The sequence below is a fragment of the Prosopis cineraria genome, unplaced genomic scaffold (genome assembly GCF_029017545.1).
Source record: "Prosopis cineraria cultivar Desert tree isolate PC_DT_omini unplaced genomic scaffold, ASM2901754v1 PC798, whole genome shotgun sequence".
Lineage (NCBI taxonomy): Eukaryota > Viridiplantae > Streptophyta > Magnoliopsida > Fabales > Fabaceae > Prosopis > Prosopis cineraria.
Window position 1 is genome coordinate 1 of NW_026556123.1, and position 21,898 is coordinate 21,898.

The 21,898-nt window shown below is 32.9% G+C and overlaps 2 protein-coding genes across 3 annotated transcripts; one reads left to right on the plus strand and one right to left on the minus strand.

Annotated features, from left to right (window-relative positions):
- The first annotated feature begins 4,293 nt into the window (after positions 1–4,293).
- LOC129298401 (protein TIFY 6B-like) lies at positions 4,294–7,864 on the plus strand. Its single transcript, XM_054936805.1, has 7 exons — positions 4,294–4,609; positions 5,223–5,422; positions 5,794–6,086; positions 6,171–6,255; positions 6,560–6,872; positions 6,980–7,037; positions 7,470–7,864. Exons 1-7 carry the CDS (start codon positions 4,522–4,524, stop codon positions 7,579–7,581), a joined length of 1,149 nt encoding a protein of 382 aa, XP_054792780.1. The 5' UTR covers positions 4,294–4,521; the 3' UTR covers positions 7,582–7,864.
- A 6,791-nt stretch (positions 7,865–14,655) lies between these two features.
- LOC129298403 (50S ribosomal protein L27, chloroplastic-like) lies at positions 14,656–16,352 on the minus strand. 2 transcript variants are annotated; one of them, XM_054936808.1, is made up of 4 exons: positions 16,223–16,352; positions 15,796–16,105; positions 15,116–15,217; positions 14,656–15,022 (listed from the first exon to the last, which is right to left on the minus strand). In XM_054936808.1, the coding sequence occupies exons 2-4, from the start codon at positions 16,087–16,089 to the stop codon at positions 14,843–14,845; spliced, it is 576 nt and encodes a 191-aa protein (XP_054792783.1). In that variant the 5' UTR covers positions 16,090–16,105; positions 16,223–16,352; the 3' UTR covers positions 14,656–14,842. The 2 variants fall into 2 exon arrangements, with proteins under 2 accessions (XP_054792783.1, XP_054792784.1); XM_054936809.1 differs by having other exon boundaries at positions 15,796–16,129; positions 16,223–16,342.
- Positions 16,353–21,898: the final 5,546 nt, after the last annotated feature.

The window sequence follows — 21,898 nt, forward strand, 5'->3', positions numbered from 1 at the left end:
TTGTTTTTTGACAAACCCTATACTATAATTATTGATTTTTGATTTGTTTGAGAGTAATAATGTTGTTTGGAGCCAAATGAAAGTTAATAAATGGTTAAAAGTCATGTATGTCTCTCAACTATATTCAAAGTTAAACAAGTGAATTAATGCTATTATGAGAGTTTTATAATGCTTAGCAAACTAATGAAAGTTTAACAACCAACATAATTGAGAAATGATTGTAGTTGTGGCTAGTGGCCACAATATGATTTTGAGATTGAGACTTTGATTTGAAGAAATTGTTGATAAATAATGATTAATGGTTTTCATTGTGTTGGCTGAAAACTAACCTTATATTGATGATATTGAGTATATTGGAGGCTCAATTAGATTGATATAAATAGTGGTTAATGGTTATCATTGTGTTGGTTGTAGACGAACCTTATATTGGTGATATTGAGCATGTTGGAGGTTCAATCAGATTGATATAAGGTACTCTTGGTTTCATAAAATTAAAGGTTGAGGTGACCAGGAACCTATTCTTTCTCTATTCTTGTGTGGTACATTTGTGAGATTCATGAAATTGATAAATGGTATATTTTTGTATGAAAAGAATTGTTATGATTTTGAAATTTTATGCAAAATTTGATTGAAATGTGTATTTGTATAAGCATGAAATTGACACGTGATTTTTTATCTAAGTGGTTTGTGAAACTCAAGCATGTGTTTTTAAACTTCCTTTTGATTGTTGAGCATAATTGTAATTTTAAGCATGATGACATGTTAATAATAATGGTAGAGGAGATGGAAAGTAATAGAAATCTACATGGATTGGCCAACACTAGGACAAATTTGATATTAGGCACATACTATGAATCACCTTTCCTGATAGGAGAATTAGTGTGGAGTCCGATATATATTTAGATCACTATGTATCATCATCTCTGGAAGTGGTGAAGTGGAATCTAGCAAGAGCTATACATTATCATTCTCAGTGAATAAGAGATGGTAAGAAGTCTGGTGTAAGACAACATTTTGTTTTAAGGACAAGGGAGCCCTGGTTTAAGAATGAGTGTGGTGACTTTCGGCTGAACTGCCTCTCCTGATCAGAGAGCTTAGGCTATATTAGTCATATGACCTATGCATGTTTATATTAATATCTCATGGTCTCAATCAAGAGTGCAAATCAAGGGAATAAGTTGTTGGCATACATATGCACATTTGTGTTTGCATGCTTCAGTATGTTAAACATGGTTGTTTTGTATATGCCCCCTTTACATACTCATGAATATCACTTATTGCATGTGATTGAACCAGTTATTTGGTTGCTAAGGTTTTTATTTTACCTCCATAGATTAACATTTTATAGGAGAACGTTCGGGTAAGAGCAATAGGAAGATAGTTGGCACTAGAAACTAGAAATTGTGTAATGTCTTTAGTTAGTTTCTGTAATTGAATCATTGATGCTAGCTAGGATTCATGTTTTGTTTGTACTTGCATTTTTTAATCTAAACCAGTAATTATGAGCTTTTAGGCCTTAGTATTGTTAAGATGTTATGGTTTGATTTGAATTTTGCTAAGGCATTGATGCAAGTTCGTTTATGCTAAATATTGGTAAATTTTGAAAATGAATTTATAAATTTGGCATTGAGAAACCTCTCCTTGTGTATGTTGAAGTTTGGGATTGGAGGATTAAAATGAGAATTATAGTAATTTTCATATCTATGGTGCATTGCATAAGTTGTCCAGGGTCCATTAAATGTAGTATAGGTGTTGTAGTAGGTTTTTGGTACTTGGTTTTGGTTTTAGACACCTTGAAGGTGGTAAAGGGTGAAAAGGAGATTATTTTGATTCTAGATATCCATCTTGATTAGATGTGAATATTTAGAAATGACATCAATGCCATTAGTTTGGTGACTGAATAAGCTTTTTATAAATAACTAAATCATTTTATTTGGGCATTGAACAGAGATTTAGAGCACGTTGGGAGTTTGGTTGCCAAATCTATAATTGTCAAAGTTTTTGTACAATGTCACACGACGAATGGCACAGGGGAGGTGAACTGTAATGGATAACCTCTATGTTATCAGTCATAATGGACACACCTTTGTCTGCGATTAATGATGTAATTGTGTGGAAAATGTCATTCTTAAACTCTGTTTTCAATTTGTTTCAACTCTTAATGGTATCCCATGCTTTCAACTATTCTAGAACTCTCATAAATGATTGTTTTTCTTGTTTGGGAAAGGTTAAGATTAATTAAATGGGGGATCCCACTTTTACTAAAGAACTTCTATTAACAAATGAGTTTCAAATTTTTTATTATAATAGAGATAAATTATTTGGTTTTAAATTATTCTATTATGGTAGAATCCATTGTATCATGACAGAGGTTATTTAGAGTTTTTAATTTAATAAGTTCATTTTTAATCAATCATAGTAGACATTTGAATTAAATATTTCTTTTTCTATTATAATTAGTTATTTTAAAACTATAGTTAAATTATTTCTACCATAGTAAAGTAATAGAGTTTGGTTACCTTTTAATTACCATAATGTTGAGTAATGTGGTCAAGCATATGGTGAATTATGCAGATCTTACATGCATTCGAGCACTGAGTGCTCATCACTTATGAGCTAATCTTGGCCTTTCATTTTATTTTCAAATGATTTTTGCCGTTCATTTAAATTAATTTATAGATATTTTTAATATTGTATTTACTAATATAAAAATTATAAAAAAAATTTAATATCAAATTTGGATTGTCTTCAACACTTACAAGGGATGAGCACTATGGTACTCATAACTCCTTACAAAATTTGGATCATTTAAATTCACAATTTTTATTTTTATTTTAATAAATACGTTCATCACCAATCTGATTTGTTTACAAATTGATTATCTGGATATACTTTAGATAGTTCACATGTAATTTGGATGGCTTAATTTAATATTAAATTTTTTTATAATTTTATAAATTAACTATTTAAATGCACTCTAAACAATTAAAATTTAATACTATTTTTTTTATAATTTTTATATTAATAAATATGATATTAAAATATTTAAAAATTAATTAATTTAATTGAAATGAGTACTCGGTGATTCTATGTTGAAGTGCCGCGTGGAAACATTGCTACAATTTCAAAAGTTGCCCCAAACACCCTTTCTTATTTTCATTTTGAGAGATATTTCATTCTTTTAAAATTTATTCATTCATCTTTTTCTTACTTCTCCTATCCAATAATTTTACACGAAGCCATATTTTATCTCTTATTTTATACACTCTTATCCAGTGCTAAAGTTCTTATATATTTTTTATTTTTTAAATAGAAAGCATATAATTCATAAAATTCACAGCTCAACCCGTAAAATCATAATTTAGACAATTCAAGTATACCAATGCTTACAGTTTATATCATAATTCATAAACTTTACAACCACAACTTATCATCTAAATATAAATAATAAACATTTTTTTAATTTATGATACTTCCTGAGTAATATCAAAAATTCAAAATTCTTATTTATCATTAATTTCATTATACAGTACTAATTGTACTTTCCCCAATATTAGAATCGAAAGAAATCTATTTTCGATCTAAATAAAATGAAAATGAAAAGATTTTAACTTACTCATATTTACATATTAGATACAAATGCTTCCCCGGTCCCATAGTCTTTTTTTTTTTCATGGAGGGAGAATATTCGTTTGAGTGATATTTGCATGGCAGATCTATAATTTTTATATCTATCTTTTCTTCTTTTGCCACTGTATTAGCAAATATTGGAATATTTTATTTTAAAATATATATATTTAATAGTGTAAAATTAAATACTTAATAAAATTTTAAACAAAATTAAATAAAATTTAAAATTATTTTTAATTTTAATGAAATATGTTAAAAATAATTTATAAATAAGATTGAAAGGGATATAATTCTAAGCATGTTATGAGTTTTTTTTTAATATTAGATAAAAATGTACAACTATGAGGAAATTTAGGAGACATCTGCACACATTGGCCTATGGGGGTCCCAAAACCACAGGCGCAAACATAAATTAATTCACGAGGCAACGGAGGAGCACTCACGCGTCGTACACACGTGCTTGAATTTTCACCAGTGTCACGGCTCACGAGGGAGGAGTGACGGTCGACGCAAAATGGCGTTATCACCGACATGTGAATCAATGGGGTCGCGCACGTGCTCCTTTACCGGACCATCCCGTCTCTCTTCCAGTTTACCGGTAAACCAGCCACCTTTGATAACCCAGGCTCTCTTCACTTTTATAAATAAATACTTAACGGTCAAGATTTCATGAACCACCTTCTAAACTAGTATCAGATTGAGTTCTGTATTGCTACCCCCCACCCTTCTCTTTCGTTGGAAGCTTTTTCTTTTGCTCTTCTCTTCTCCCTCGCTGGTTCCTGTGCGTGACGGAGGAAGAAGGCTTGCTTCCCTCTCGCCGGTAGAAAACTAAGTCGGTTCTGGGTAAAAACTGGAGGTTGGGCCCCGTTTGGTTCTGCTCTCTGCTCTGAAATGGAGAGAGATTTCATGGGTTTAAGCTCAAAAGAACCTTTAGCTATGGTGAAGGAGGAGATTACAAATGATGGATGCAAAGATTCAGGCATGTTCTCCTCCAAATTCAGCTGTTCATCTTCCGTCGTTTTCTACTTCTTCAGATGCTTTTGCAAATTTGGGATGCTTTGTGCTTTTGGAGCCTAAATTTCTGAATTACGTCGGGGTCACCTTTCGATTTTTGTCTTTGTCGATGCTATCCTTTTAGGCTGCACGGCTAGCTGAACTGAGATGGGAAATTTAATAATCAAACCAGTTCTGAATTTGCTTAATTATACTTGATTTTTCCCGATTCTGTCTTTTGACTTTGATACTGTAGCTACTTTCTAGCGGTTCATGTGGTTGGAGATTTCACTGGCGCGGAAAAAATTCAACAGGCAACTTGTGGCTCCTTTTTTGAAGTTGTGTCTGTGCAGAATTAGCAGCTATAAAAAAGATTTATTATGTTGTTCTTGCAATTTTGTTGATTTGAGTATTACAAATAGGGACGCACGTAAACACATACGCTTATAGATATGGACAGACGGTGGAATTGTGAAACTTTACCATTCATTCTTTTCCCTTCTCACTCTGTTCCGCTTTTATGCAATGGTTTATTGAGCAAAGAAATCAGGCATGAAGTTTAATCTAGCTTATGTCGGCTACTTTGTGTGTATATATAGGCTTTAATAAGAGTTCGGTTGCACAATGGCCCTTCTCGAACAAAGTCTCTGCTCTCCCACATTTGATGTCTTTTAAGGTTTCTCAAGATGACAAGACCAAGAAGATGGGGTCTGATCCCCTCACATATGCTGGATTTATGGCTATCTCAAATCCGGATGCATTTGATGCTGCTCAAAAGCGCTCTGCTGCTGAAATCCAGGTTTGGAAGCACCCTTCCTCTTTTCCTTATCCGTGCATTAGGACCTTCTAAGGCTGCTCAATCGTTACAACGTTGTTCTGCACGTATATTAATGACCTGTGTTTTATAATTGATATTTTAGATTGAAGTCAATTCTAGTTTCCTAGGAGAAGCTTCCCACTAAGACTTTATTGTGTACTGTTCTATCTGATGTTTTGAGCAAAACCTTGGGATCTGATCTTAACAATACAATTGCCTTTTCTGCAAAGTCCTGTGTCCCATTTTCCAACATGCTTTCAATATAAATTGAGTTCATCAGCAGGATATTATCTTCCGCAAGTTTATCAGCTGATGTCTTTCTCCTGTTTTGATTCTTTGTTCTTACTATTTAGAAACCTTTCAATCACGATGGGCAAGGTGGTATTCACTTTTCCCTGACTCCGTATCCTGTACCAAATGATGTGCATTTGCTGAATCGTTCTCAAGATGTGAAGATGTTTTCAGCTCCCAATCAAGCAATTTCTGTTTCCATGGGATACTCTTTCTTGAAGAACCATTTCACCACAGTGGGTCAGCATATGGTTGGTAATGATGTAAAGCAACAGCTGCTAGGGGGTATGCCTGTTACTTTGCCTCATTTAGTCCCCACTGAAATCGGTTCTGTTGCAGCTATGACTGAATCATGGTAATTTAGAGAAATTATCTTTGTGAGTGTATTGTTTCCCTTTTATGTCTCTATTCTCTAACTGATGTCATTCTAAAATGACAGTTTGAAGCCATCTGCTCCACCCAGTCAACTCACCATTTTCTATGCTGGTACTGTGAATGTTTTTGATGATATCTCCCCTGAGAAGGTCTCTCTCTCTCTCTCTCTCTCTCTCTCTCTCACATGTATATACGTATATATTATTTATCCCCGTCTATCCCTCCTAAAAACACATTTTAAATTGTGATTATAAAAAAGCCATTCAGGAGTTTTCACTTAAATAATCCTCTATGATCCAAGTGAGTGTTAAAAGAGTTTGACCTTTGCTTGACAGTTTAACCTTTTGAGTTGAGGTGGTTTTTGACATAAATGAAAGAATAAATACACACATGGACATGCATATACAGTACATACCTTAACGATGAACTTAAATTTGGCTGTGCTTTTTCTAGGCACAAGCTATCATGTTGTTGGCTGCGAATGGGTTACCTGTGACTTCAAACAAGGCACAGCTGAACGTTCAGGCACCAAACTCGAAGCTGACTTCAGGCGAAGGTGTTCCTGTGAGTCATCCTATAAATACATCACCTTGCCCTGGTCTTTCCAGTCCTCTATCTGTGTCTTCACATACAGGCACACAGTCAAGGAGTGGCTCAAGTAGCACTGATGAGCTTCTGGCAGTTAAAACAACTGGAGTTCCCACCACTCTTGTTAGCAAAGTGGAGCCTCCAAAAGTAGTTAATGCAACTGCTATGTTGCCTTCTGGTATGATTCTGTTATTACTTCTTGTGATGTTATGTTTCTTGTACTACAATCAATTCAAATGTCAGGAGACTTTGCATGGTGAAACTGATATGCAATCTTTTATGCAGCTGTGCCACAGGCTCGTAAAGCATCATTGGCACGGTTTTTGGAGAAGCGCAAAGAAAGGTTAGACTTTTAGCTGTAATAACCATGCGATTTATGCTTTCTTAAGCGAATGGTTTAATTTCCTTGGCTCTGGAACATGTGTGCTCCTTAAAACTGTAAAATCTGGTTGAATGCCCATTAAAACTGTGAAATTAAGATGTCTTGTTTGCTGCTTTTCCTCCCCGAAGTATAAAACCCAGGTTTCTTAGCTGTTCGATTGGTTGTTGACAAGCGAACATCTTTTACAACTTTAACATTACATTATCCATTCCCTAAAAATTTCCCCACATGTCATAATTCTTTTCTCTGGAAGTGTTATCCTTCTGAGGACATTTTACCTTCGTTTTGGGTTACACATACTTACTACATCTTGAGCCATAACTTTGCTTTGCCAGCGTTGTTGCGTTTGGAATGATAATTCATATAATCCAAGGCATTTCTCGGTGTATGCAGGGTGATGAATGCAGCAGCACCATATAACCTAAGCAAGAAATCCGAGGATGTTGCTAATTTCTCTGCAACTACCTCTGCTGGTTCTAATATTCTATCAGCCAAGCAAGCATAGTGACCTCCTACCTTAAGTAATGGTACTTATTTTGGAGAGAACAATTTGTTGTAATTTAAAAATTGCTGCAAAAAGGAGGTGCTTTTGTGTTCTTCCTTTGATCAAAATTTATAGTTCTGACATTCTTAAGTATCAAACTGTGCTAAAATTACAGTATCAGTCAAGAACTAGTCGGGATATAAGCTTCCGACTGTACAACATACGACATATTGTTCGCTGTGTAACTATTTCACAAATTATTGTCTTAATGGAATTAAATCCCGGTTTAGGCCTTTTTTTTTAATATATCAATTTTGTTCTGTTTTTTGATTCTATCTCTTTTAGTTCTTAGTGAAAGAGAGTGAACTGCCGAATTCACTGATTGCATTTATTTAAAAAATTTTCTTGATCTGAATCATGCCACTCTCAGTCTTCATGTTCATGTTACGGTCATTTTTTTTTTTGGGATGAATCAGGTTGAAAGGAATGATGGAAGCAAATTAATTTCCACCAAAGATTTAAACTTTTCAAAAAGTTGATTTGCTTTGATTTTGATGTCCAATTCATCAATTTTGTCATTGGGTGGATGGCAACAGCTAAAGATAAGAAAACAAGTAACAAGAAATACTTCAAAAGATGAACACTTCAAGACTGTAACATGATAAAAGAAAACTGGACCAGCATATTGTATGCCAAATGTGATACAAAGTGCATAAAACCAACAATGTCTCGCCATACATGAATCGTATTTCAACGAGTTAAAAAAGAAAAAAACAAAATAATGAACTCGCATTGCATTTGCATGTAAGTATAATATTGAACTGAACAGTCCTAGACTTCGATACACGGAAACAATAATAAAACTTCATTTAGGTATTTATCAAAACAGAATGGGGGACAAGAGGTGTCTGTGTCAGAAAATTGGTTTGGCATGAACCATAGAAAAATTTGATTCACGTGGGAACCGAAACAGGAACGAGAGTGGTTGTGGTTATATAGAGTTTGAGTGGTTATTATAAATAGAAATGTCGTGTCCAATCTTGAGAATAAAATCCAATCTTCAATAAATATTAATCATTTCTCAACTCGGCACTTGCTCATCTTGGTGGAACCCAAAAAAGTTAGGTCAACTTCCAATTCATGACAGGAAGGAAGAAACCAATTTCTTATAGTTTAAGATTTCGATTTTCCTTATCTTTAGAGTAATGTTCATGGGATTTTCCCCCATTGTGTTTCTAATTATGGATAATCTGGTCGAACTCAAGTATATTAAGTCAAGCTGAATTTTTTTTTTAAAAAAAACTCAAGCCTGATTGTTGGTCAATTTGAACAAGGTGCAGTCTCTGTTGGTAAGGAATAATTTTTTTTGAAAGCTTGTAAAAAAAATTAATTTTTCAAGATGAATGTATAAATGTAATTTTGTTTTGAGGAGGGAAAAAAAATCTAATGTGGCAAGAGACACGTTTTCAACAAATGGGAAATTAAATGGCATGGGGACCACAAGGTGCGATTTCGTCAAAGGCCAGAACCAATGAGGGAAGGGTTTTGATTAGAGGTCGTTTTCAATCTCTGATAGATACAAATAAATAATAATGTGTGAACATGAGGCCGTAGTGTTAGTGATAAGATTAAGATAACCTTAGCCCTTTTTTTTATCTCTGGTTCTTTATTTTTTTTTAAAGAATTATAAACATTTTAAAAAAATGGAGGGACGTCATTTTCTTTACAAGGAAGTGAAAGGGATGAGGACTGCGCCTCCATTATTAAAATGAGTCCCATTCAGAATACTCATTCCGTTTTTTTTTTATAAATCATTTTTATCAACTTCACTATTATCAATGCAAAAAAAAAATATATATATATATATATAAATTTTTAAATATATCCCTATATAATAAATTTAAAAATATCATATATTATATGATTTTTATCTCATTAAAAATAATTTTTAAAATATTTTTTAAATATTATTTAAAAAGAAACATCATAACTTATAAAACCAAATAAACTTTATAAATCATGCCTTATAAATAAAATTAGAGGAAGTATTTTTTAGCCAACAAATTCACTGCTTTCACAAGTCCTTCTACAAGAACAAGAGCCCCTTCTTTTTAATGTGGTAGAAATTTAGTTCCAAACTCTTTTGATATGACAGATTAATATTATTATTTTAAGAGAGTTAATTTAAGCCCCATATCAAAGAGCCATGTGTTCGGACTGTTTAATTACTGGATGCATTAGATGATATATATATATATATATATATATTTCCTGGTAAGATTGCATTCGGTGATTATAACACATAGGCTTTCGTCCAGCAAAGATGTGAGCATTTTCATGAGCTCCTAGTAGGAGGCGCTAATTGTGCACTCAGATCCCACCCTCTTTAAAGAGTAGAATCGTATATGAACCCCACACACATACCCACACATTTAAAAAAAAAAATTATAGTTTGAATTTTCGGTTGCACTTTTCTCTAGCCTCTACCATATTTTAGGACTGCTGTTTCAGGTGCAAACACTGGCAAATGATAGAGGTGCTAGAGAATAATGCAATAGAAGTTGCAAGTAAAACGTAAATTGTGTGTGCGTGCGCGCGCGAAATGATATTTGAGCTATTTCATTTATTTTGCACTAGCATCAAGTATTTTCTAAGCCATCAATATTTTATTTAAATTAATATATTTTTTTATTTGAAATATATCACGCAGCCCACCACTTTGTATTTGATATTGTATCATATATTCATATATGTCGTCAATACAATTGAATTTGATTGAATTCTATTTTTAAAGTAGCTAAGTTGACATTGGACTCTGATACAAACACACAAATATTGTTATTTTATTTTTAACATGATAACAAAGACAGTTATACGATTTGCTTTTGAAGCATCACACATAACGTGGACATTTAATTATTAACATAAATTATATTAAAAGGATACATTTGCAACATACATGCCGAAAAAGAAAGATAAAGGAACTCGATGACAAATGTAAAATAAGAGGAGCATTATTAGCGTCGTTTAGTTGGTAAGGGTTCACCTTGTGGGAACTTTTAACTTCTAACAGCAATACATAAAAAAATTGATTTTCCAATAGGAAGAATCCAAAAGGCCAAAACCTGATGAAGGGCATTAATAACCTCCTGAACTTGATTGCTGTAAGTTCAATCTTTTTGCTTCTTTGGGCCATTTGTTGGGATTTGAGGATGAAGAGAGGAACTTAACTGAAAATACACTTTTATTTTTCACTCAAGCTACAATATTATAAAAAAACCTCATGATTTTTCTTCAATTCTCACACTCTCTTTCCTCCTTCCTGACACTCTTATTTCACACCCTACTCTGTCTACGTCACTCCACTCTGCTCCCCCCACCCCCCCAAAAACAAAACAGCAACTCACGTTCTACCACACACCACATCATCTAACTTCAACTACTTATATTGCTAGTAGGTCAGTTATCGATACATCTCCGACTTTCTGGATTTTTCTTATTTGCATAGCCTTTGCATTGCTTCAGCTAAAGTCTCCATTGTTTTCTTGATCTCTACAGCCATTGACTGCCTTTTCATTAATCTAGAAAATTATAGTGGGGGTGAGCGAGAGAGTTTACCAGTGATATTTTAACACCATTAAGTTCCAAGCTTAATGAGTTTACCAGTGAAGTACATTAATTCCTATTTATAAAAATAAAGGAGATATTCAGAATTGTACTAACTATAGAGGGATTAAACTCATGAGCCACACAATGAAATTGTGGGAGAAAGTAATTGAGCATAGGTTGAGATTGGAGACAAGTATTTCTGAGAATCAATTTGGTTTTATGCCAGGTAGATCAACTACAGAGGCGATTTATCTACTAAGGGGATTAATGGAAAAGTATCGTTGTAAAGATAAAGATCTACACATGGTTTTTATTGATTTGGAAAAAGCTTATGACCGTATACCAAGAGAAGTGCTTTGGAAAGCGTTGGAAAAAAAGGGAGTACGGATTGCTTATATTAAAGCCATACAAGATATGTATGAGGGGGTAAAAACTAGTATAAGAACTCCTAGTGGTCAAACAAAGGATTTTCCTATAAAGATTGGGCTACATCAGGGATCATCTCTGAGTCCTTATTTGTTCAACTTGATTTTAAATGTTTTGACGGAACATATTCAAGAGGAAATCCCGAAATGTATGCTCTTCGCGGATGATATAGTTCTTATAGCAGAGACAAGAGAAGAGGTTAATTGCAAACTTGAGTTATGGAGGAGGACATTGGAGTCGAAAGGTTTTCGTCTGAGTAGAAGTAAGACGGAATATTTATATTGTAAATTTGATAAAGGACTATTCGAAAATAATTTGGAAGTAAAATTGGGAGATCAAATTATACCTCAAGTGGAAAAGTTTAGATATTTGGGAGCCATTATCCAAAATGATGGCGAAATCAGTGGAGATATTTCACATAGAATTCAAGCTGGGTGGTTTAATTGGAGAAAAGCTAAAGGAGTTATTTGTGACCGTAAGGTGCCTAATAAACTTAAAGGAAAGTTTTATCGTACTGCTATCAGACCGGCAATGTTATATAGTAGTGAATGCTGGGCTCTAACGGGACAGCAAGAGCATAAAGTTGGAGTAGCAGAGATGAGAATGTTACGATGGATGTGCGGACATACACGTAAAGATAAAATTCGAAATGAGCACATACGTGAAAAAGTGAGGGTGGCACCTATTGAGGAAAAAATGGTAGAAAATCGGTTGAGATGGTTTGGGCATGTACAAAGAAGACCAAGGGAGGCACCAGTGAGAAGAGTGGAACATATAACTTTGAGTCCGATTAAGAGAGGTAGAGGAAGGCCTAAGAGAACACTCTTGGAAGTTGTTGAACGTGATCTCTTAATTAATAATATTTCTAAAAGCTTAATAAATGATAGAGCACAATGGCGTCTTGCAATCCATGTAGCCGACCCCACCTAGTGGGATAAAGGCTTGTTGTTGTTGTTGTTGTTGTTGTATTAAGTTCCAAGCTTTCCAGATACTAAACACGAACCAACAGCCCTTCAAAATTACAATAAAGAAAGACATGATCAATTGTTTCATCTGTATCACCACCAAAAGCACAAAGCATATCATTATCCTGATGATGCAACTTCAACATCTCAGAGGCAGGTTTGGCAAGGTGCGAAGGCCTCCAGAGCAACATTAAATTTTTAGGCGGCAGATTCATTTTCCAGAAATGATATTGTCTACCTCTGCTCCAATGATTCTGTGCAAAAAGCAAATCAAGCTCGTCATTCTTGTTTTTATCTGCGTCATTCTTGTTTTTATCTCAGCTTAACAAGATACTCATCCCGCAGAAAGGAGAAAGAAGCAGACAAGATTTTTGTTCTTTCTTTTCAGACACCCGTCAGATCAGCAACTGATTAACTGAAGATGGATCAGAATTGAGGAGCAACTTCCAACTCACAAACAATTTCGTCCAATGACAGAGAAACTGATGATGAATAAGATTATCGTCAGAACCATTAACATGTTTGATCTTCAAGGTATCAACAAGAAGCGAGCCCTCAGACTTGCTTTGGAAGTATAGCTTGATTCACATAGTTGATAGGCTTAAGTCCCAAGCCTCCTTTATTGACTGGCTTACAATGTTCTCCCCAATTTGCTAAACATTTGTCTGACTCAATATTCAGGCACTGGATATATCATGCGAGATTGACCTGCACGAGTTCATCATTGTTCATGATTAAGTGCTTTCATGAAATTGATTTGACTACCAACATTAGAGTATTGACCACAAACAGGCGCAAGCCACCAGGATAACGTAGGCATAAACATCAGAAGCCTTCTCATGGAGTTAACAATTTTTGTACATCAACGACATGGATATTATTCTCAACATCGCAGCTGATGCTAACGAGGGACTCCTCTACTTCATTATTTGGGAAAGGTTATTGAAGAAATATCAAATAGGGAAGAATTGCTTAGTTAGGTTCTAGTTTAGATGGATCTACCTCCACCTTTCGAAGGCATTGAATGATCAAAGGAAAGCTATTTTTTGTACTGTATAGATGCAGACTCTTTTGAAAGAATGATACACTTAGTTTCGCCAAAAAAGAATTGTGAAGTAGAAGTAGTGGGGCAACCACATTACTGATGATTATAAGGAATCCTAAAGAGCACTTGGAATAAATTACTGGAGCCGGAAACCCATGTCCTTCCAAGCATATACCAAGGCACGATCATTAAGTTCCATGTAAATGCTTCCTAACAGAATACAAAGAGCCATTGTCATCTATAAAATAAAAATGGAGTTTATTTATGTACGACTGAAAGTGGAAATCAGGAGGTAGCTTATCCAGAAGAGCATATGCTTGAATTAACAAGTAGTCGTTAGCATGAATGACCATTTCGTGAAATGAGGTTAGAAGTAACTGAAAGAGCTGATCTTGCACGTAAGGAATCTGTGCTTCCCCGAGGAGATGCTTACTTAGCTTGGCCCTACGTCTTTGAACCACCATGGAGACTATTGTTGGACCGAGTCAATGTTGGCTGCATACTTAACAATAAATTGGACAAGCGATTTTGCCATCTCAGCAGGGGAGATTACTTCAATGACAGCCGTCTCCACAACCAGCTGAGCATATGTACCAGGATCCTGAGTAGAATGCTTTTCGGCTCTCAAACACTACAACGGACTAAAATGCCCCTGGATGAGTGCTTTGTAGAGCAAGAAGCATCATCTGTGATCCCGGCTTGAATTGTTATGCAATGGAGGGATAAAATTATTCATTATTCCCAATATGAGAGCTGCAATATAGTCCATGGGAGGGCACATGACTGAATTGGATGAGCGTATTGGAAATGAGTCCATGAAGGGAATCTGAAAGAAGTTATAGACCCGTCATAGATTTTCAGAATAATGCCAATTGAAACAACCTGAAGAGAACAGAATAAAAAAAGACGACGATGACAAAGGAAGTATCACTTGCTGATATAAAGAACACTGAGTATTCGAACAATGAGCTTTCCGGGAAGATGGCCATGGAAGTATGCAGTATATCACGAAGAAAAATGTAAACCTTAGAGGATAATAAGAATAAAATATGGACAACTTGAGCTGTGATACTTGATAAGGTGGAGTGTCAGAGACTTGTTATTTCAAGATGAACGAGATCTCATTACTCAAAAGCAAAAGAACCACTCTTAACCTTTATCTCTCGAATAAAATTTCAATATACCTGTAGAAACTTAACGGATACATGAACAATAAAGGGGGGGGGGATGAGAAAAATCAACACATTGGATTATTAATTGCAGCTTCATCTGCAGAAGCAAGCACCAGCTGGGATTGAACTATTGCTGCTTCTTCTCTAGCTTTCTTGCGCTCACGCCTCATCCTGAAGTACTCCCTCTTCCGTGCTCTATAGCTGTTGGGATTCTCAGGCTGTACGTCTCGCGGGTAAACACTTACCTGCAATTTTGTGTGTGCGTGTGTGTGTTTAATAACAAATTAGTCTGCTTTCTTGGATTTTAATGCAGAGAAGACCTAAGAGCCTTAATTAACCTTTTTCCTGTCTGGCCCAAATTTCTCAAACTTGACGACTCCATCGATCAAGGAAAAGATCGTATAGTCTTTGCCCAGTCCCACATTTTTTCCTGCATGAAACTTGATATTGCCGGAAAAAACATAATCAGAATTTACAAAATAACACAAAGGCGATACAAACACAGCTGAGTATGCCTGAAAAAGCAGCGTGTGGCAGTTATCAAAGGCTAAGCAATATGCATTGGCTGAGCTTAAGCTGCAGCTTTGACACCCACATTACTCTCTCAATAGCAATATACTTGAATTTTTCAAATGACTAGCGTGAGCAAGTTCTTTAATTCTGTGTGCCACATAAGTTTTAAGAATAGCACCATGTTAACCAGCAGCAAGACCTTTTTTCACATTGAGGGTTCCAAAAGACTATTTATTCAGTATGCTATGGAGTTAAGAATACTTTAATTACTGTTCCAAAAGACTATTTATTCATTTCTTCTTACAATCCAATAGCACCTTGGCTGCAAAATCAAACATTATTAGAAGTTAACAAGTGTGAAAAAATTGAGGAGTGCCCAAAGCCAACCTCATTTAGTTGTTGCAAAATACAAGAGAAAGCTACTAAGCATTCATCGGTTGCTTGCATGAAAATTCAAGCCTTTAAAAACGAGGAGACAAAAATAATAACGGTATGCAATTGGTACCTTGGTTCCACGCTGCCGAACAATGATTGAACCGGGCTTCGCGACTTGGTCACCAAAAATTTTGACTCCAAGCCTCTGTCCTCTGGAATCACGGCCATTCTTTGTGCTTCCAGCTCCTTTCTTGTGCGCGTTCTGAATTGTTAATGGGAATTTATGGGGGAACGAGACCAATGGCTTGGGAACCACATTGATGGTCCCGCAATCACCTTTGAAGAAGAATGACGAAGAGCTTGAAGCCAAGGAAAGGCCTTTAAATGCGCTTGCTATGTTGAAACTCATGGACGTCACCGCCATGACTATTCTCTATCTTCTGAGAAATAGAAAAACAAAGCATCTGAGGCAAATTAGATATTAGACCTTATCATGAAAAAGGATGAACAGTGAAAAGCAGGATTTCCGATTGAAATTATTAGGGTTAAGCTCTGACCAAGGAAAAGGGCGAGAGCCCGAGAGACCTTATCTTTCAACTGCTAGGGACAACAACACAGTGGGGAGGCTCGAAGGTATCCACTTCACTCTACTACAGAGATCAATAATTCAATATATGTCTTTTAATTATTTTTTTTTCAAAAAAAAAACAAACAACAATCACCGCCACCCCAACAATAACAACAACCTCTTTAGAATTCAGATTAAGAGTTACAAGATAAGGAAATACTTGAGGGTATGTTGATTATGATCCCATGAGTGGCCTAAGTCACGACAGCATTATGATAAATTTTGTCATATAATTTTTTTTATTGCCAAATTTGACATATAATATTAAATCTTAAATTAAAAAAAACAATAAACATTGTGTGTGAGTGTTTCGATAGTTTTTAAATTTTTAAAGAAAAACTAGTATAGTACCTATGCAATGCACAGTATATTTTTGTAATTTAAAATAATTTTATTTTAAAATGTTAATCAATACAAATGAAAAAAGTTTACATAAAATGAATTATAATATTAACTAATAAGATGAGCGTAGAATTATAAAAATAAAAATTAATCAAATGTTCAAAATCATGGTGGTCTTTCTCTCTATACCTTTCGCCTCTTTTCTTCAACCCATCTACCAATTTTCTTTACTTTGTTTTGTTTTCACTTTAGTAAGAAAACTACCATAGTTAATCAAATCTAATACTCCACAATTGTTGAAGTATCTTCTTTATAAACCACAATATACTTTATTATTTTTATTGTGCTAATATTGTGATTTTGTATTTTTTTTCTTTATTATTTGTAGGTTTATCTAATAATTAGATAGTTTGTAATGTTTTTCTCACATATAATCCATGAAAAATTATGATTATAAAGTAAATATAAAAATTGTATGGTTCCATCTTTTCTATTAAATCATGTGAGGGTAGAAAATTTTTTAAAGTAATATAATTTTTATGATTTATAAATATCAACAAATAAACATTAATATATATTAAAAATTTAATTTTCAACACAAACATCAATATTTTCAAATCTTGTCACTGAGATATTACAATATAAAATATCATCAAGATCAAAACACAAATTTAATGGTTAAGTCATTATCTTCAAATACAAATTATATATAATTTTAAAATTTAAAATTTGATTAATTCATTTGACATTTATAATTCAAATAAAAATTTAAATTAAACATAGATCATTAAAATATCATTTGAAATTAAGAAATTTGGATCACTATGAGTAAATTATTATGAATATGCTTTTCAAAAAAAGATTTATAAAGAGATGCCCAAGAGTCAAGAAGATATATGAAGAGTGAAAGAAAAATTATTTTGTGTTGATGTGAAGAACCATATCAATATATATATATATATATATTTCGTTCAATTTTAATATACCTACGGAGTTGTAAAATAATTAACAAATCATCACACAATTTACAATAACTATTTTAAAAACTAAAAATTAAATTCTATGAAATCATAACTTCACAAAAATAGAGCATATTAAGTTTTTTCACTTCTATTGTTTATGAAAGACATATTTAGAATAATGGAGGAAAATTCAGTAAAAAAAATTACAAAATGCATGCTTATGTGCAATTACCTGATATCTATTATGAATATGAAATATATCAAAAATTGAATTGCTCTTTTGATATCTACAAGCACATAATACCCTCATCATACCATTGATTAGGAATAAAAAATAATCATAAAAGATGATACAAGGGGTGAGAGGGCATTGGTGACGAAGGAAGAAACCAGAGATAATGAGAGTTTTGTGATTTTGCTTGTCTTGATGAGGGAATGGAGCAATTGAATGATATTAGGATTGAAAGAAAATCCCGTGTACTTTATAACTACTTAATGTGATCGTATATTTATGTAATTAAAATTTTAAAATTAAAAATAAAAAATTATGGGAAGTTATGATGATAGGAGAGTGGGAGAGAAATGCGGAAAAATAAGAATTAAAATAACTCATTTAATTTTATATATAATACTTGTTTAATATTTAAAAAGATTTGATAAAAAATCTAATGTGCATGCTGAAATTATATATTTTAGGTGGTGAAGAAGTTGAAAAGTTATGATAATGTATAAAATTATGGGAGAAAAAATTTAGGAATTAAAGGAAGTGATTTCTACAATTTAAGATAATATTGTTATCATCTATAAAAAAAAATTGGTGTTGTGTAAAAAATTATTTTTAGAAATTAATGTTGACATGGATAACTTATAAATATTTCATTAATTCATACATTCACCATTCAGTTTTTATTTGTTTATTTATATGATTTAATTTGCAAAAAATTGTTTAAATTATTATTCATAAAATTATCATGCCAATTCAAAATTAGTTACAAAATGACAATACTTTTTTAAAAAAATTTTAAATTATGAAATAGTTGAAAAATTATATTTGAAATTTTGAGATTATAGGAGAAAAGTTACATTTTTAAATTATAATCTTATAAATTATAAAAATTTTTTAAAAATTAATAATGATGTAAATAGCATAGAATTGTAATATTTTTTTTAAAAAAACTCATATGTGTCAAACTTGAAAAAATATTTCTTATTTATCTATTATATATATATATATATATATATATTCTCACCAAATTCTCATGAATCATGGATCTAAGAAGTTATTAAAATGATAGAATAATCTAAATAACTATCCATATTTAAATTTAATTATATGCATGAATTAAAAAAATCACAAATTAAATCGTAAAGCAAGGAGGTTATTAGAATAATAGGATACTAAATAACTAACCATATCTAAAAGAGGAATAGTGAGGTTAGGAAATTATAAGAGCATAGGTTAAGAAGTTATTGGAATGAATAATATAAATAATTATCCATATTTAAATTTAATTATATGAATGAATTCAAAAAAACTAAATTGTAAAGTAAGGAAGTTATTAAAATGATAGAATACTAAATAACTAACCATATCTAAAATAGGAATCGTGTGATTAGGAAATTGTTAGATCATGGGTTAAGAAGTTACTAAAATGAAGGAATAAAAATAAATTATATTCATGAATTAAAAATAATTTTGTAAATAAAATCTTACGTGACTTTTTAAAATTATACTATTTAAAAAAATAACACTTGTCATCCATAGAGATGTGCTTGTTATTCTTCTATGATATATATATATATATATATAGATGCATTCTGATAATTTTTAAATATTAATAAAATTTAATGAATATAATTGAAACATTTATTTATGGGTAAATTTAAGCCCCTCCAAGTAAACATAATCCATTATAATTTGTAAAAAAAATGGATAAATTTAATTAACCATAATTATATCTAAAACCCATAGCTTTTGATTTGTCACATTTATCCAAAGTCTACCGCCAAAAAAAAAACAACAAATACAAAAGAAAAGAAAAAAGTGGCACAATCTAAATAAACCAAGAGATTATGTATTAAAAAAAATTAAAAGTGTATTTTTACACTTAAAGTATTTTGTGAGAAGCATCCAACATCTAGACATTTTTATTGGAGTAATTTTATTTTTAAAATTATTAAAATGAAGTATTTTTGTCCTTTCAGTCAAATTTTCAAACGATCAACATAAAAAATTTGATAGAAAGGGCAAAAATGTTTCATTTTAATAACTTTAAAAGCAAAATTGCTCCAACAAAAGTGTTAAGATTCTGAATGTTCTTCAAAAAATATTTTAAAAGTAAAATACACATTTACCAAAAAAAAAGATGAATCAAGAGACCGAAAAAAAAATTAGCAGTTTTGACCTTCAATTTTCAAGGAAGTATTTCCTCCATTTAAAAATATAAGGTATTTTTTTAAAAGTTGGATGTTAAAAAAATATAAGGCATTTTTAGTCTTTCGAAATATAATCATTATTTTTTTTCAAAAGTGCCCTATTGATTATGACTTTATGTTTATTGTAAGATGTTTAATAGTAGTAAATATAAAAAAATATAGTTAGTTGAAAAGTACGTATCTACTTTATTGGGGAGTGAAATTCGGTTAAAAATGTCTTATATTTTTCAACGGAGGAAGTATATTGTGTAAGTTGAAGAGATTTTATTTTCTTTTTAGCTTGAAGAGAAACTAACTACCTTTATGTATTAAAGCAGAATTGTTCTTAATTATTGTAATGTTCAAGTTAATTTAAGTTTTAAAGTAACTCCTTTTTGTCAAAGATAATTGTTTTAGAATTAGCTTTCCTATTTTTGACAAAATAATATTTAGAGTTAAATGGCAATTCAGACTCTTAGGACTTGGATAATTTGAATCCCAAACACATCTTTAATACATTTTAAATTTTAAACAGTTAAACTTAAGATAAGCTAATCCCTACTGTTAATTTAAAAGAGACATCCATTACCGTAGAGAGAGAGAATGGTGGTGTCGTGGTGACTGATGAGTGATGACACTTGTGCTTCAATAGACCACTTTGCCTTGTTCTCTTTCTTTATGATTAAATTCTCTATGGGTTATCCTCCTCGGGCTCAAAATTGCTTGGGACGCAGGCTATCGGAAGGTAATATTGCAGTCAGATTCTGCAGATGCTATGAAGCTTGTGAACGAGGGTGATGTATCTACCCATGTAGATGCCGATATTCTGAGTGAAGCCTGAAGCCTTCTGCAACGTGCTGGGGATGTCAAACTGATTCATATTTCTAGACGGGCAGATTCAGTTGCGGACCATCTTGCAAAGAACCAACGGTGGCTGTTCGCTCACTTGTGCAGAGTGATGTGATGGGGTTGCTTTGGATTCCTTAAGGGGATCGGTTCTATCCTCTCTGTCATAAAAAAAAAAAAAAATGATCACTGAGTAGACTCCACCACCTTCGCTGTCCTCATTATAGACCCACGAGTTTGAGATCACATTAAGGCATAATGGAAAGAGCAGAGCAGAAGCACGGAGAGCTGAAGATCGGAGCTTGGATGCTTGTTCTCACCATGCTCTGTTTTCAAACCAATAAAACATGGTTGTCTTTAACGCAATACATGGGATGCAGGGTGCTCACCTAATTATTCATGACGGTAAGAAATGGGGGGTTATTAAATGGAGGATAATATAAATTCTAGGTGTTTCTTTTTGAATGCAGGGGACATTTGGCTATTCTGCACCTATATGCAGTTTTTGAAAGAGCTTCTTCTAAGTCCGATGTCTTTAATAACCCCCATAGTTGTATCATAGCACAACCTATTGCATTATATTCTTTTCCAAATTGTTCTTTATTTGGATCTAGAAAGAAGAAGGCTTATGAAATAACTTGTTTCTATCCTTTATTATTTTCTGGAGATGGCATGCAGCAATCATGTTATCATGGTGGTTCTTCCATGCATGGCTAGTGACATTGTGAGAGAAAGAGAGGGAGGAGGAGGAAGAGAGAGAGAGAGAGAGAGTGAGACAACGGGGGAGAGAGGAGGAGGGAGAAGGTAGAGGGAGGGAGAGACCGGGGAAGGGGGGGGGAGCACAAATTGATGTTCCTCATTGTGCTAAAGTAGTGGCAATTAATTTGGAGCTAAAGTAATGGCAATTAATTTGGAGCTAAAGTAATGGTGGGGCGAGATTGCTTTAAATTAAATGTTCGAAGTTCAAAATATACTTTATATATAAGATATTTTTAAAAAAAAATTATTTTGTTTTTAAATATAAAAGGTATCAATGATAT